This window comes from Rana temporaria, chromosome 2 (genome assembly GCF_905171775.1).
Source record: "Rana temporaria chromosome 2, aRanTem1.1, whole genome shotgun sequence".
NCBI lineage: Eukaryota > Metazoa > Chordata > Amphibia > Anura > Ranidae > Rana > Rana temporaria.
This window is the reverse complement of record NC_053490.1, coordinates 255,345,039-255,362,808: the sequence shown is the minus strand read 5'-3', so window position 1 is coordinate 255,362,808 and position 17,770 is coordinate 255,345,039. Positions and strand designations below refer to the sequence as shown.

Genomic DNA, 17,770 nt, shown 5'->3' with positions numbered 1-17,770 from the left:
TTTCAACAGGCTCTCCTCAAAGGGGTACCGAACCACCAGGCGCTGAGGAACTACAAAGGACTTCTGCGGCCTTTCCCATTCCTTATCCATGAACTTGTCAAAAAGGACATATAAGGATAAATTTTCACAGAGCGGTCTGATTTGTGTGACCCAAAAAAGACAGAGCCCTCAGAGGATACATCAGCTGCACTATACAGCTTAAGGGAGTCCCATACAGCATTAATAAGCGCACTGACAAGTGCCCTGTTACTGACCCAAGTGAGGAGGCCTCCTCACAAGGAAGATCCTGGTCCACTTCCACAGACAACACAGAACCAGGGACCTGACAGCCAGTGAGTGCAGCCACCAAGGGATGGTGGGGGGAGGGGGCACTTTTCACCCCCCCAACGCCCGCATGCTGCTCCAACAAAGTGTCCATGGGAACCGCAGGTGCAGGAGCACCAGCTGCCACCTCTGGCATGTTTGGGGAAGAAGAACCAGACACTGACTCCATAACCAGACAGCTCTCAGGGACCCATTTCAGATCTGAATAAAGCCCACCCTCGCTGTGCTGACCGGGGGATTACCCAGGGGACTCACCAACCACAGGAGGGGACCGTTCAGCGCCGCTGCCTGCCCTCAGAACACAGCGTGTGTGTGAGGGGAAAAAAGCTGTAAGGTAAAGCTGTGAGCTAAAATCATGAGGAGATCTGTGCTGTGCGCTGTAGAAGCCAGCACTAGAAGCCAAAACCACCTCCAAAATGTCCGCCGGACGCCTCAGATAAAGCAGGGAACGGCCACAGTAAAATGGCCGACCACAATGGTAAGCTGCACCATAGCGCGACCACAACAACATGGCCGCCAATGGGAGTTCACAATGATAACAACAGACTACAAAAAAATGTCGCCGGCGCCGCCAAAATGGCGGGAAAATGCTGCAACGTGGATGAGAAGGCCTAATGAGGCCTTTCTGAGTCAAACACAACCCCACAGAAATACACAGGCCCAGACACCCCACAGTCCCCCAGTGGGAAAATGAGATCCCCAAACGGGTCCACCCCGGTAGCAGTAGAGGAGCAGAGGGAAATATGACGGGGAGCAGGGAAGGGAGGATAGGAGGACCCCCGAACCCCAGGAATGCTTAGCTGTACCGACTCGCCGGGCGGGAAGGACTGTACTTACCTGTCCATGCGAGGACCCACTGACGCATTCCTGACAGGCATACACTGCGTAGGAATAGCTGTTGGCCCGGTCCACTGTGAGTGAGACAACACCACAGCCCAGTCATATGTGGACCCTGGAGCAAAAGCTCACCGGCCACCCCAGGAGCCATAGGGTATGTTGTGTCAGACCCAGCCTCTTTGCAAGGTGTGCTCACGTTCGCTGGCCGGACTCAGGAGACTACAAGGATCTATATATCCAGCCTGTCTCTCAGCCGACGGTTGATAGAAGATTTTTCAAGAATAAAATAAAATAAAAATGAACATTTCCTCAGGGCGCTGGGCCCAAAGGGAACCATACGTCCTTCTCCTTTGCTAGGCAGAAAGAAACTGAAAGAAACTGAGGCTGCATGCAGGAGGGTTATCTCCGGAGGGACCGCCCTCTGGGCAGGGCTGTTCAACTCTGTTAAAGTAACTTTGTTAGAATTATCTAACATGTTTCTGCCTAGTCCTCTCCTGTAAACAGGAGCATAACCCACTTGTCAAGATTTAAGGAGCTGTGTCTGTCCATGGACGATAAGAGAAATGCATTAATTTCAAGGCACAAAAACACAATCAATACCTCATTGTTTAGGTAAAGTATAAAAATTGAGGCTGCAATAACTAGAGACCAAACATGTCAAGCTTTAAATCTGGGCATTCCACGAAGTGACAAACTGTGGTACCCTATATTTTATATAACCGATGCTTTAAAAGCCCCTACATACATACCTCTATGGTACACAAATTTTGGATTAAAATATTTGACTTTATACATGAAATTACCACAATAAATATTAATAAATCCCCCGAAATTGCTCTTTCAAAAATTTGATACGAGTTTACCTAAACACACCAAATGCTTAATTTCTTATATACCGTATTTATCGGCGTATATCGCGCACTTTTAAAAATCAGGGCAAAATCGTGGGTGCGCGATATACGCCAATACCCGCACCGTGTTTGAATGCCTGCGCCGACATATACCGAGCGCAGTACACTCGGGTACATTCGGCCAGGTTCGACTTCGCTCGTAGTCACGCTCTGTGACGTTTATGCGTGAGAAGCCGAGCCTGGCCGAATATACCCGAGTGTACTGCGCTCGGTATACGTCGGCGGAGGCTTCAAACTGAGCATGGGAAGCGGGGATTCGACATGAAGACAGCGCGGGAGAAGCCGGGAGGACACCACCAAAGCCGCAGACGGACGCCGGACCTGACAAGGCCGCTGATGGATGCCGGGCAAGACACCAAAACTGTAAGTAGTAAAATGTAATAAAATGTTTTTTTACAGGATTTTAGGGTCAAAAGTAGGGGTGCGCGATATTCGCCGGAGCGCGCAATACCCAGATAAAAACGGTAATCCTATCCACTAGAATAACCATTGTGCATTGTTGAAATCAATCTGGAACAACATTTGATTATGTTATACAAAAGTTAAACTGGGTTATGATCAATGATTAAATTGACTATTTTTTACTATTTTTGAAAATACATGGCGACCTTGGTTACATTAATTATCTTTGAATACTAGAAATTTGGGAAAGATAACCCTTAACTGACCTTATATTGTCCACATTTTTCTTCCATTTCTTTTTTTTTAATTATATGTTTTTTTTTTACCTAACACTATTTAATTGATTTGTGATTAATTATAATGATACTTATTATTCCACGAGAATACTACTTTACTGATTCTTTTACTATCTTATTTAACCACTTGCTTACTGGGCACATATACCCCCCTCCTGCCCCGGTGAAATTTCAGCTTCTGGCACTGCGTCGCTTTAACTAACAATTGCGCGGTTGTGCGACGTGGCTCCCAAACAAAATTGACGTCCTTTTTTCCCCACAAATAGAGCTTTCTTTTGGTGGTATTTGATCGCCTGTGCGGTTTTTATTTTTTGCGCTATAAACAAAAAAGAGCGACAATTTTGAAAAAATACAATATTTTTTACTTGTTGCTATAATAAATATCCCAATTTAAAAAAAAACTCATTTTTTTTCTCAGTTTAGGCCGATACGTATTCTTCTACATATTTTTGGTAAAAAAAAAAAATCGCAATAAGCGACTGGTTTGCGCAAAAGTTATAGCGCCTACAAAATAGGGGACAGAATTATTTTTTTTTATTATTTTTTTTTACTAGAAATGGCGGCGATCTGCGATTTTTATTGGGACTGCGACGTTATGGCGGACACATCGGACACTTTTGACACATTTTTGGTGCCATTCACATTTATACTGCGATCAGTGCTATAAATATGCACTAATTACAGTATAAATGTGACTGGCATTGAAGGGGTTAACACTAGGGGGTGAGGAAGGGGTTAAATGTATCCCTGCATTGTGTTCTAACTGTAGGTGGAGGGGGGGTGACTGGGGGGGGTGACCGATCTGTGTCTCTATGTACAAGAGACACAGATCGGTCTCCTCTCCAGAGACAGCACCGCTGTCTCTGTGTAAAACGGCAATGAGAGATGATCTCATATGTTTACATATGAGATCATCTCTCATTGGCCGCACAGATCGCATCGCAAACGGCCACTCTGATTGGCCGTTCGCGGCGATCTGTAATTGGCTGTGTCCAAGGGACACGGCCAACACAGAGTTTCCCCGCTGCGCGCTCTGGAGCGCGCGCGGGGAACGCCCAAAGGGGCGGACGTCAATTGACGTCCTGTTGGATTTTGGGATCCGCGCTGTAGCTGTCATTTGACTATAGCGCGGATCCCAGGAGGTTAAACAATAATATTAGTTTATTGTTTGATTTTGTTAACAAATCTGATATATCCCTTTCTTTTTTTAATAGGGATACATTTCAATATCAGTTATATTTATATATTCATTTTTTTACTTGATTAATACCTTAGGTACTTCTACCTTATATTAACAACAAAGGGCCGGATTCACACACTTCGGCAAATTTTGCTCTTATGGCAGTAGCAGTAAAAGAATCAATAGATTGTCCCAGAATAGAAGGGGCCCAAAGTAAGTTTCATCAGCTGCATGTGAAGGTGGGGAGGGGGGCAGTCAATTGGCTTTGCTCTGGATGAGCAAAGCACAGGTTCACTTTAAGTTTGACATCTGAGTAAGTTCATTACCTCTTCACAGACTTTTTGCCAGTTCGTAAGAAGGATATAGGGTATAAAGATGAAGTTTTGCAACAACATTGGTAAAAAAAATCCAATCCATAGACCTTGAAGACAAAACATACATTTGAAAAATATATATGTCTATTAGCAACAAATTCTATTATAACAGCTTTGCAAAAAGAAACAAAATTCAATTAGCATAAATAAAACAAATCAGATACAGTTATATCAGAAGACTATTTGCCTTAAGAATAAGTGTTGGGTTATTTAGGAATCTTTCTCACCAATTATTATTCAGCATAATAACACTGCTATGAGGGCAAATTTGTTAATTGGTGTAGCCACACTGTGCTTCTGGGCCCTATAGTAATTGCATGGTCTGATATGATGATAGTTAAAGCAGTAGTAAACCACAAAAAATAAAAATAAAATCCCCCTGCAATTTAAGAGCATAGTGTTCTAGAATTGTCAGTACTCGGATCCCTTTAGGACCCAGCACAACTCACCTGACACAGCCTTTGCTGGGAAACAACAGTAATTGGCCGGCTCACCTTTAAATCACCTGTATCATCATTCAATCAGTGCTCGTGATAGAGTTTACCTTTGTGTGCCACTTGATCCAGCTGATATCTGCTCTGTGTATTTTGTGTATGACTCGGCTCGTTTTACCCTGCTTGTTCGCTTCTGATTCTGTACCGTTTGGACTCTGATCTACCTGTGTATGACCCAGCTTTCCTGGACTACGCTTTGCCTGATTCTACTGTAGTACCTTCATCTGCAGCAGTGAACTACTAGCACCAGCTAACATCTACCCTCATCTGCAGTGGTGAACTACGAGGTCCAGCCAAAATCTACCTTAATCTGCAGCGGTGAACTACAAAGCCCAGCTGACATGCTCTTCTTAGACCTGCTCATGATATGTGCTCTTGTTCTTGAACTCTTGCATAGTCAGCACAACTGAACTGTAACCTGTTATTTGCTCCTAGCCTGACAAGTATGCATTGAATACTAGCACATTATAAAAGACTTGCCTTAAAAGGAAGCACTCCAGCGGCTTTCATCTTCACCTACTCTTCCTTCCAGGTTTGCGGACTCTGACATTACTCCGGGGCATACATGTGGGAGTCATGACCATAGGACAGCTATCTCTATAGATGGCATGTTATCCATTGAGAGCACAGTGAGCATGCGATGGTGACCCGGTGATCACATGATGAATGAATGAATGAATGAATGAATGAATGAAAAACTTATAAAGCGCGGCGCATGCGAACTGATTTCACAAGGGGTGGGCTCTCCAGGTGACATCATTGGATGGCCATGCCCCATGACCATATAAGAGATGCCAAACAGCGGGTGACAACACAAGGGAGGAAGACAGCCTTAGAAAAAATAGGATTTTTAATAACAGCTTACCTGTAAAATCCTATTCTTGGAGTACATCACATCATGGGACACAGAGGCTTAATCATTAGATAATGGATTATATCTCACCTTCAGGTGCTGGACACTGGGGTAATTAATTGGACAGAAAGTTCCCTCCCTATATAACCCCCCCCCCCATACTGGGAGCTCCACAGTTTTTGTAGCAAGCAATAAGTGTCCCAATATCCCCAAATAAGAGGGGCAGGAGCTCTGTGTCCCGTGATGTACTCCAAGAAAAGGATTTTACAGGTAAGCTGTTATTAAAAATCCTATTTTCTTTTTCATACATCACAGGACACAGAGGCTTAAACATTACATAATGGGACGTCCCAGAGCATTGCTCAACTTGAGAAATAACGCAGACCGCCATCAGATGTGAGGATCTATACTGCCATCTGCAGCATACTGTGCGACATCCTCTAACCGTCTTACATTCACCTGATAAAGAAACATATAATAACAATATATAACAATACTAAAAGAAACAGGGGGGAACCCTCTTAACCATAAGCCTGAATAATAGCCTGATAAATCAACATTGAAACAATTGATTTAGATGCTACCTGTTCCTTCCGGAGCCTCCTGGTAGCGCAACGACATTAGTTTTCCGTATTTGAGCAACTGCTTTAGATAGGCCTTGACTGCTCTCAGTATAACGAGAGAGTAACCATTTTAATAGCTGATTAGAATGCTGCCTACCCCTTTCTAGGGTCTTCTCGCAGCATAACAAAACATCAGTTTCCCGTATCTGAACCTTCAGACCTCAACTGTTCTCATCTATATTTAGAGAGAAGTACAAATTTTCCTTCCATAACCAAGTTTCTGGAAAAAAATGGGGAAGGTAAGTGTTTTGATTAAAAGAGAAACTGGATCCTTTTGAGAAAAAAAGGTTTCAACAACACCCTAATAAATAAGTATGGCCCTTTACAAAGAAACTTGCCAATACTGAAATACTCTTGCGGAGGCTACCGCAACCAAGAACATCAACTCCCCTGAAGGAGGATGAAGGGAAATATGGTGCATCGGCCCAAGGAGCTGTCCCTGCAAGCCGATAAACCAGACTCAACTCCCCCCGGACACAAGGGCGAACTAACTGGCAGACTTATTCGCGTTACCCCTTGTAGAAAGGCCCAGAACAAGAGTGCAAAGCCAGCGACCCTAAAAAAACAAGGCAGAGAATCGACTCTTGATGGAACTTAAGGCTAGCTCCATCCCTTCTCTAGTGTAGGAAGGTAAAAATTCTACCTATGACATACTTTTGAGGATGCCATCCCTTGGTTTTCATACCAGGAATATGGACCTACCATAACACATGGTCCTGGAGGCCCGCTCTCCTGTGTGAATCGAGGTAATCGTCCCTGATTCTGAAAGCTGTGATCCTCAAGAATGCGGGCTATACCATTTATTCCCATGTTTGCAAAATAGGATGGATTACCGGCCCTCGCAAAAGTAGGTCTGGACAAAATGTAGGGGACCCTTGGTCCTCCACTACCACCCTTGCGATCCCTGCACAGTAAGGTCGTCTGGGTCATGCCGGAATTATTAGGCCAACTTCCATTCCCCTCGGATGTAGCATAGAGGCCGCGGTAGTTGCGGCACTGTGGAAGAGAATGCACAAACCAGCAACTTGTCCTGATTGCAAGTGAATCCTTTGTCCTAGACATAATGCTGTCCAACTTCTTGTTGAAACTGGACGCCCATAAATCTTTTGCCCGGAGCACCCCTTCTCTGGCTTCTGAAGATCAGGGAGTAGAGGCCATACACCCAGGAATAATTGTTGACGGTTCCAGAGAACCACCTGCCAGTTCTCCATTTCATGAAATGAAGACTGACGACCGGCAAGGCACAGGCTCCTCTGCCCAAGCCAGAATATGTCTCTTGCTGCGTGACTGCTAGTACCTCCTTTGGTAAACGAAGTCAACCACTGATGTGGCATTGTCGGATTGTACTCAGACAGAACAAACCTGCAACCTAAACGCCCAGGCGATTAAGCCAGACGTGCCATTCAAAGCTTTCGACCCTTAGTGGCTAAAAAGTTGACGGAAAAGGCTCTCTTGGAGCTAGACCACCTCCCCTGGTCTCTTCCAGGACTGGTCTTCATCCCTAGAGGCCAGTCTTCGTAGCCACTACCTCTCAGGCCACGTACACACGACCGAACATGTCTGCTGAAACTGGTCCGCGGACCAGTTTCAGCAGACATGTTCGGTCGTGTGTTAGGCCGACCGGTCAATTTTCCGGCGCATCAGACAGGTTTCCAGCGGACGAATGTTTCTTAGCATGCTGGAAGCCTGTCCGTCGGACATGTTCGGTCGTCTGTACGACTTACCGGACATGTCCGCTCGGCTGAAAGCCCCCGCATGTGTCGAAGTGATTCGACGCATGCGTGGAAGCATTGACCTTCCAGGGTCGCGCACGTCGCCGCGTCATCGTCGCGGCGACGGCTCGGCCACGTCACCGCGTATCCTGTCCGCGCGGATTTCGGTTTGATGGTGTGTACAACCATCAGACCGAAAATCTCAGAGCGGACATGTCCCATGAAAACGGTCCGCGGACCGTTTTCATCGGACATGACCCCTCGTGTGTAGGAGGCCTCAGGTAACTGGCCTGAAGGATCATTCTTTCTGACAAACTTTTGGTTAAGAACTACCAACTGAGACTTCAGCGTATCCATGAAATCAGACCCTTTGGATAATGCCAGATTAGGAACAAGTCGCCTAGAATGAAACTGAGCATAGGGAACTACTTGAATGTAGCCACCATCCCTAGCACCTTAAGCAAAAGGTGAATATAAGGAACTCTTGCTTTGACCACATAGATCAGCTTTTTTTATTTATGGATGGAGTGGGAAGGTACAAGCAACCTATGAGGATTTTTTTTTTTTTTAAACCTCAAGGAGGAGACAGAGGTTTCGGCCATTTAGGCTGAGGGTAATGCCACGTACACACGACCGTTTTTCGGGATGTAAAAAATTACATTTTTTTTTTATGTCATTAAAAACGATTGTGTGTGGGCTCCAGAGCATTTTTCACAATGTAAAAAATGGGCATTAAAAATTTAGAACATACACAAAATTTGCACGTTGTTTTTTAATGTTGTCGTTTTTAACGTCGTAAAAAATGGTCGTGCGTGGGCTTTAACGACGTGAAAAAAATGCGCATGCTCAGAAGCAAGTTATGAGACGGGAGCGCTCGTTCTGGTAAAACTAGCGTTCGTAATGTAGATGGCACATTCATCACACTGTAACAGACTCAAAAGCGCAAATCGTCTCTCAAACTTAACACAAAATCAGCAAAAGCAGCCCCAAGGGTGGCACCATCCGAATAGAACTTCCCGTTTATAGTGCCGTTGTACGTCACCGCGCTTTGCTAGAGCATTTTTTTATCATGATCGTGTGTAGGCAAGGCCGGCTTAACAATAATCGGGTTGAAAAAATACCTCTGCCCTTGTTCCCTGTCCTCTGACGGTGAACTTTCATCCTCAGAACATTAATCGTATTGTTTGAGGACTTAGCGCAGGGGAAGGGGCAAACCCCGCTTTCTGCTCTTTGTGAGGAGGCTGCGATTATAGCAGGTAACGTCTCTATAGACCAACAAATGCAAAAAAAGTCCAAAATGACATATGCAGAGTTGCTGCAAGGTTGGGGGAGACTGCAATGCCTAACAGGGCCTATGGCTTAACCTGTGCGGCTGCCTCAAGCCTCTCAGAGGAGGATCGAATCATGCAGGCATGATCCTGTCCCTGAACCTTTTTTACAGGGAGATATAGTCCTAAGCTAAAAAACAGAGGAACTTAAAGGGGTTGTAAAGGTTTGTTTTTTATTTTCTTGCATTGTTGGTCCACTTACCTTTTCCTTCGATTTCCCTTCTAAATGTTTTCTTTCTTTGTCTGAATTTCTCACTTTCTGTTTCTCCTCAGTAAGCTGTCATCTGAGCCGTTCTGGCTGGGGGTTAGTCAGCATGCTCGCCCCCTCTCTTGGGACTACATCCCTGCAGGGAGACGCTGTGAACGTTCAAAAAAGGATTGTCTTACCTTATCCCGCCGCAGGATACTGCTGAGCCAGGCAGATCCAGCCTTCACCCATCCCGGTGTGGAGTGTTGTGTCAACCTTCAGGGATCTGGGTTCCTACTTAGAGGAGACCTCTTCCCTGGACTATGTAAAAGACTCTGCCAAAAACTTTTGCGCATCTTTGATACATTGCGAAAGTATTGGATCCCAGAGCCCAGTCCTCAAAGAGAGATTACCGGAAAAACCTCTAGCGTTTTTTTCTGGCTTTTTGGATGGATCCAGTTGTATTGCCCATTGACCCCCAGAGGGATCTTTTAGTAGAGCTTTTTTTAGCACATCTTTAACCGTGACCAACACCATAGACACTGGCTAAAAAAACATCACAGGACACAGAGCTCCCGCCCCTCTTATTTGGGGATATTGGGACACTTATTGCTTGCTACAAAAACTGAGGTCCTCCCAGTATGAGAGGGGTTATATAGGGAGGAAACATCCTGTCTAATAGATTACACCAGTGTCCAGCACCTGAAGGTGAGATACCCATTCACATAGGGGGTGGGATCTGAGGGGCCCAGATTCCAATAAGCCCCCCGCCCACAGACCCAGACCACCACAGCCCTGGGTTGTCTGAAAGAGGCCCTTGTCCCCATCAACATGGTGGCAAGGTGCTTTGGGGCGGGGACAGGGCCCCCCAAAGCACCCAATCCACTATGTTGAGGGCATGCGTCCTGGTATGGTTCAGGAGGGGGAGCGCTTGTTTGTTCCCTCCCTCTCCTGACCTGCCGGGCTGCATGCTTGGATAAGGGTCTGGTATGGATTTTGGTAGGGACTTCACTCCATTTTTTTAAAAAATAGTTGGCGTGGGGGATCCCCTCCAATTCCATACTAGACACTGAAGGGCTTGGTATGGATCGGGGGGGGGGGGGGAGACCCCATGCCAGTTTTTTTTTTTACCGGCTGTAAAACGCTAAACGCATAGATCTGAATGTGAGCCATAGGAAACCATTTTCTCAAGTCGTCTTCCAGGACGGCACAATGAGAGATGACTGGCTCCACCTGACAGGAAACACAATCAAGCAAGAGGTTAAAAACAGGGGAAGGGAGTCACCGCTCCAGGTGGGTCCAATTGAGCAATCAGGAACCTCTCAGGAAACCAAGGGTGCTGGCAATGCACTAGGCAAATATGAAGATTTAAAAAGGGATGGACAGCCGCACTCTAAAAAAACGTCTTAAGTTGTCTTTATTAATAAAATATATAGAAATGCATCACAGGATACAGCCAAAGAATCGGGAAAATGAGCAGCTGACGCGTTTCACACTAGTTAGTTCTTAGCCATGACTAAGCACTAACTAGTGTGAAGCGTGTCGGCTGCTCATTTTCCCGATTCTTTGGCTGTATCCTGTGATGCATTTCTATATATTTTATCAATAAAGACAACTTAAGTTTTTTGGAGTGCGACTGTCCATCTCTTTTGAAATCTTCACAAGAGGTTAAAAACCCCGCCCCTCCCTGTGCTCCTGCTCGTGTTTTTTATTGTGTTTCCCAACGACAAACCTCGGTCATTCTGGATTTCCTCCAGGATGGAGTCGATCTGGGGCTTGCTACCAAGACACTGAGAGATCAGGTGGCAGCCTTGTCCTATTTTTTTGGACAGAAGGTTATCTCTGGACCATCCGATTAAAAGGTTTCTGACGGCCAGAGATAGAATGTCCCCAGTGCAGGTGTCTAGAGTCCCACCCTGGAATCTTTCTTTTTAGTTTTGGAACAATTAACTAGCCAATAGACCGTATTTTTGTTAAATTACTCACATTTAAGTTTACCTTTCTTCTGGCGATTACGACAGCCAAAAGAATAGGCGATATGCAGGCTCTGTCGATTAATTTGATGACAGAGTTGTTCTTAGACAGGACCCCCTGTACCTTCCTAAGGTAGTATCTAAGTTCCACAGAACACAGGAGATAGTACTCCCATCTTTTTGTTCAAATCCTCAGAATGAAAGAGTCCAGCAGACATCTAGAGCGTCAATATCTAGATGGATCAGACAGACAATGTCCCTAGCTTATAAATAGGCTGGTAAGACAGCTCCAAAGGTTAAGGCACACTCCACTCGGTCCCTGGCAACCTCCTGGGCAGAAAGGGGCCGGAGCTTCGGTTGAACAGATATGTAAAGCTGCGACTTGGTCAAGCCAGAATACATTCTTAAAGCGGTAGTTCACCCTGACCCACATGATGTTACCATCGAGACAGGCATTGTAACGCGAGCTACAGTATGCCTGTCCCGATTTTTTTAACCCCGTACTCACCTCGTAGTCGTCCATCGTAGATTTCGGCTCCCGCGGGGAATGGGCGTGCCTATGGAGAGGGAGGATGATTGACGGCCGGCCCTGGCACGTCACTCTCCCCGAAGACAGCCGGAGTAGGTCTCGGCTCTTCACGGCGCGTGCGCACAGGCTATGCGCACGCGTCGTGAAGACCAAGCCTATTTCGGCTATTTCCGGAGAAGCGTGACGCGCCAGAGCCGGCCGTCAATCATCCTCCGTCTCCAGAGGCACGCCCATTCCCCGGTATCTTCGATGGACGACTACAAGGTGAGTATGGGGGGAAAAAATTCGGGACAGGCATACTGTAGCTCGCGCTACAGTGCCTGATTTAAAGGTAAAAGAAAAAAATTTTTTTTTTTCCTGTCGATAGGGTGAACCCCCGCTTTAAGGCATTATAGAGTGGAGCTGCTGTCACCTCAGGACTTATCGCTCGGTAGGAAGGTCCTGCAAGCAGTCGTCCCGCCCTAAGGTAGGCCTGAAGCTACTTGCTTCTCTCTCATTGTGCCATCCTGGAAGACGACTTGAGAAAGTAACACAATTACCGATAACGGTGTTTCTGGGAAGTCTTACAGGACGGCAGGCAGGGGGTGGACTGGGCCGGGGTTTGGATATTTCCCCCCAGGCCATCTACCTTATTGATAAAACGGCCGTGGTGCTGCCTCAGCCTGTTTTACTGTTTTTATTTTTTCAGTCTGTGCATCGCGGCGGCTGGCTTGCTGCAGCAGAACTTGCAAATTGGACTGGCAGAGGCGGGGCATAAAGCTCCGCCCACCCCTCTGTGCGGCTGTTGTTCAATGCATCCTCTCTTGGGGGGGGGCTGTCTGATGACAGGAGGAGGAGAGAGAGACACACGAGGGGACCCCCCTGAGTAGGACAGCAGGTACAATTTATGAAAATACTCTTATCATGATATACAGATCATGATTTTGCAATAAAGTAATCCATGCTGCAAACTCAACAGTCTCCCTTCAGCGAAAGTTCATGTTTTGCAAACTTTGCAGTACATGAACTTTCACTGAAGGTGGAGAATGTTTAATGAGTTTGGAGTTTGCAGCATGAATCACTTTATTGCAAAATCATGATCTGTATATTGATCAACTTTCAATGAATGTGGTCTGTTTAACGAGTTTGCATTGATTTCAGCATGTGCAACGTGTTCCATGCATGCAATGCATGCTGAAATCAATGCAAACTCATTAAAGAGGTTGAGACTGCACTCATTGCCACTGATTAGGTGGCACTCTAAGGCTACTTTCACACTGAGGCATCAGTGGTAAAGCGCCGCTATTTCTAGCGGTGCTTTACTGGCGTTTTTGTGGTGCTATTCAGCACTTTTAACCCCTGCTAGCGGCCAAAAAAGGGTTAAAACCACCCGCAAAGCGCCACTGCTGGCGGCGCTGCCCATTGATTCCAAAGGGCAGGGGTTAACGTCCTGCCAGCACACTGCTCCAGTGTGAAAGCCTTCGAGCTTTCACACTGGAGTGAAAGGAGAGGCTCTTTCAGGGCACTTTGCAGGCGCTATTTTAAGCGCTATAGCACCTGCAAAGTGCCTCAGTGTGAAAGTAGCCTTAAGCTACACTGATGGGCACTCATGAGGCCGCACTGATAAGCTGCACTGGTGAGGCTGCATTGACAGGTAATGGTGAGGCTACATTGTCGGGCATTGGTGAGACTGCACTGATGGGCACTGGTGGGGCTGTATTGATAGGTACCAATGAGGCTGCATTGATGGACACCAGTGAGACTCTTATGATGGGCACCGGTGAGGCTGTGCTGATGGGCACCAGTGAGGCTGCACTGATGGGCACTGATCAGTCTGCACCGATGGGCACTGTCTGCACTGGTGAGGCTGCATTGATGGGTTCTGATAAGGCTGCACTGATGGGCACTGTCTGCACTGGTGAGGTGGCACTGATGGTCACTGGTGAGGCTACACTGATGGGCACTACTTTTGGCTAAGATCAAGTGTAGTTTCTGCAATGGTCTTGGCCTTTAGGTAACGAAGGGTGCACCCCTTGCTGCTATTGGGAGGGACGCCACCGGGAGTGAACAATGGGATCGCCTCTCCCTACCATCCATGTGGTGGCGGTGGGATTGGTGGGGCCCCCGAGCGCACCCAATACTTTGAGGCTGGTCGTGGCCGAGCCTAGGAGGAACGTTGTCGGTTTGCACTTCATTCAGAAGCAATTCATTGAAGACTTTTTTGGGATGCCGAGAGAAACGATCTTTTGCATGCAGTTTCCCTACCACCGGAATGTATGATGTTACTTTCTGGAAGTGTGCTAGGTACCTTCAATGTGCAGCATAGATTTTGGGTAACCTTCAGGGCAGATAAAGATGGTATTGGTGGTGTCCGACATCCCCTCAGTCATTCTCCATTGGGAGGAACCGCGGCAACCTGTAGGCAGTGCTTTGCGTTTGGGCACACAAAGGACCAGTGTGAGGCCGGGTTGACCTGTTGCAACTGCTTCAAGCAGGGTCACGGGGCAGGCCAATGTCCGGAGCAAAAGAGCTGCCACATCTGCGGGAGCCAAATGCATCTGGCCAGGCAGTCCCCGAAGGTGTCTAAGGTGGCGGAGTTCACAACCGTGGTTGCTGAGGTAAGGGCGGTGGAGGCTGCAGAAGCGATTGTGGACAGGAGGGCACTGTCGTATGCAGATGTGGCCAGAGGTGCAGATGTGGCCAGAGGTGGTCCTCCGACTGCCGTGGTGGACTCCGGAGAACAGGCCGCAGTGCTGCCCGAGGAAGTGGTGCGGGCTGATGCCTGCCCACCTATGGAGGGTGAGTCAGGTCCCTCCCCTGTGAACGCCATAGGGGAGGAAGGGACCTTTTCTCTGCCCGAGGAGAGTGTCCCTAAACACCTCATGGCCGAGGGGAGCGGTTCGGAGGCGGAGGGGATGGAAGTAGGGCAGCCTTCCTTAAAAAGGAAAATGGAGGGTGCAGAGGCCCCTACTTGGCTCTTTTCTGGCCCCCCCGGACCCCGGATCATCGGAAGTAGTGGTCGACTTGGACTTGTCACAAGCACCATCTTACATGAGCACTGGTCAGGTGTCCAACCTGCAGGAGGTGGTGGGGTACTGTAGGTCCCATCCTAAGGAGGAGAAGAAAACTGGGGGGGTAAGTACCGGATCAGGGGTGGGGCATAGGACTAGGGCCAAGGAGAAATCCGGGAAGGAAAAGAAAAAATCATGACAGGAATATGATCCCTTCCTAATTTTCTATGGTCTTGCAGGTATGTTCCCTCAATTACAGAAGTATTGGGACGGCATGTAGGCGGGCAGCAGTTTTTAACATCTTTGCCGGATATGCTGCCGATGTATTTTACCTAACGGACTGCAATTTGAACAAAGACCTATACACCGCTAAATGGACCCTGGGGGATGTGGTGTGGTCTCTGGGCCAAAGCAGGAGCAGTGGTGTGGGGGTACTCATTAAAAATAATTTTAAGGATGGTGGAGGTGGAGGTGGGGAGATGTTTGCTTGTTTTTTTAGAGTATGGGGGTATTTGTTTTAAGTTATTTTGTGTTTATGCACCGGTGGATAAGAAAGAAAGATTGGACCTGTTTAATAGGATCCCCCCCCCCCCCAAAAAAAAAAAAATGATCTTCTCATTGTGTTGGGGGATTTTAATTGTATTTTTACGTAGTGGGGATAGTTGTGGGGGCGGAGGTGGTGGTGGGGATGTTGATAAATCTGGAAAGGAGTTGGGGGAGATTTTACGTTTATTTGAATGAAGGGATGTGGGTGAAGGTGGTGGGTTTTCTTATGTTAGTGACAAAGGCTCTGTGCAATCGAGGATTGATTTTTGTTTTATTTCCAAAGATTTGCAAGCGGAATCGTTTACCATTCAATGGGAGCCTTTCTCGGACCATGGTAGGATCAAATGTGTTGTGACTCTGGAATCGGAGGTAATGTATGGTAAAGGTGTGTGGAAGTTGAATGTGGAATTGTTGGAAGATAGAGGGTGTAAAAAGAGAGTCTGTTGTGTTTTTTGGGAAGCTTAAAAGGAGGAGGAATGACGTGTGATTGAGTGGTGGGAGTGGGTGAAAGTGCAGACTAAGGCCCCGTACACACGACCAAACATGTATGCTGAAACTGGTCCGCGGGCCAGTTTCAGCATACATGTTTGGTCGTGTGTAGGCGCGAGCGGGCCGAATTCCAGCAAACATTTGCCCGCCGGGCCTTTTCCCAGCGGGCAAATATTCCTGGACGTGTTTTAAAACCGTCCGCTGGAATCCTGCCCGCTCGGACATGTACGGTCGTCAGTACAGACCTACCGTACATGTCCGAGCGCCCACCGTCCCTCGCATGCGTCGAATGACTTTGACGCATGCGTGGAAGCCTTTAAATGGCAGGCCCGCCCACGTCGCCGCATCATCGCCGCGTCATCGTCGCGGCGACGACGCGGACACGCCCCGCGTAGTGTTTACGCGCGGACTTCTGTACGATGGTTAGTACAACCATCGTACAGAAGCCCTCTGGCAGGCATGTACGGTGAAAACGGTCCGACGGACCGGTTTCACCGTACATGTTTGCTCGTGAGTACCCGGCCTAAGAGTTTTTTTGTAGGAAAGGGTTGTGAGATTGCGAGGAAGGAGCGTGAGGCATATGAATGTTGGCTGAAGAGCAAAGGCGTGCGCACAGGGTTTGCCAGGTGTGCCTGGGCACACCCTAATCATGTTGTAATGTACAGATTTCCCCTGCTGCTTGGATGAAGAGAAAGAGGCAGGGGAATCTCTGTCCTCTTGTCCCACTTTTGAGACAGGCAAAGTTATAATAATAAAAAAATAAAAAAACTGCTAACACCAATCTCTGCCCTACTGACATTGTCCACTGCCCTACTGACATTGTCCACTGCCCTACTGACATTGTCCACTGCCCTACTGACATTGTCCACTGCCCTACTGGCATCGTACACTGCCCTACTGACAATGTCCACTGCCCTACTGGCATCATCCGCTGCCCTACTGACACCGTCCATTACCCTACTGCCCATATATACACACGCGCATATGTGTTTGAACTTTGGGATGCACACCCTAATGCAGTAGGCTGCACACACCTATGCTAAAGAGGTTGGAATATTTGGAAGAACTGAGGGAATGGGGAGAGAATGTGGGGTGTGCATTAGTGGAGGCGAGAGGAAAGTTGAGAGTTTTTATGGAGCGGAGAGGGAGAGAGGTTATATCTCAAGCGAGGATGGTGGTAAAGGAGAAGGATGAAAAGTGTACTCGGTTTTTCTTTAATAAGGTGGGAAGGTGGAATTGTCAAGTGTGTTGGATGAGCATGGACAGGTAGTGAATGGGAAGGAGAGAGGGAAGGAGAGAGTGGGAGAGGAAATTTGGAAGTTTTATTCTGACCTCTCATCCCTCTGAAAGAAGAGGGATGAGAGGGTTGAGAAGGAAGTGTTGGAGCAGGTGCAGATGTGTTTGGATTTGGAAGATAAGGAGTATGCTAGGGGAGAAAGTGAGTAAAGGTGAAGTTGATGAATGTCTTGGAAGTATGAAGAAAGGAAGACGCCTGGTAGTGATGGTTTGCCAGTTGAGTTTTATTGTGCATTTTGGGATGTGATTGTGATTGTGTGTATGAGATGGTGATGAAAGTTTTGGAAGAGGGGAGGATGCCTGAATCTATGTTGAACAGTGTGATTGTTTTATTGTACAAAAAAGGTGACAAGCGTGAGTTGAAAAATTGGAGGCCTATATCATCGTTGTATGTTGATTATAAGGTTGTGGCAAAGGTGTTGGCGA

General features: G+C 47.2%; 1 protein-coding gene across 1 annotated transcript in view; it reads right to left on the bottom strand.

Annotated features, from left to right (window-relative positions):
• The window catches only part of LOC120926665 (multidrug and toxin extrusion protein 2-like), a 217,659-nt gene that overhangs the window by 37,071 nt on the left and 162,818 nt on the right, over positions 1-17,770 (bottom strand). Inside the window, exon 15 of the mRNA XM_040336789.1 lies at positions 4,277-4,371. Within this exon, the coding sequence (XP_040192723.1) occupies positions 4,277-4,371 (95 nt within the window). The remainder of the gene's footprint in view (positions 1-4,276; positions 4,372-17,770) is intronic.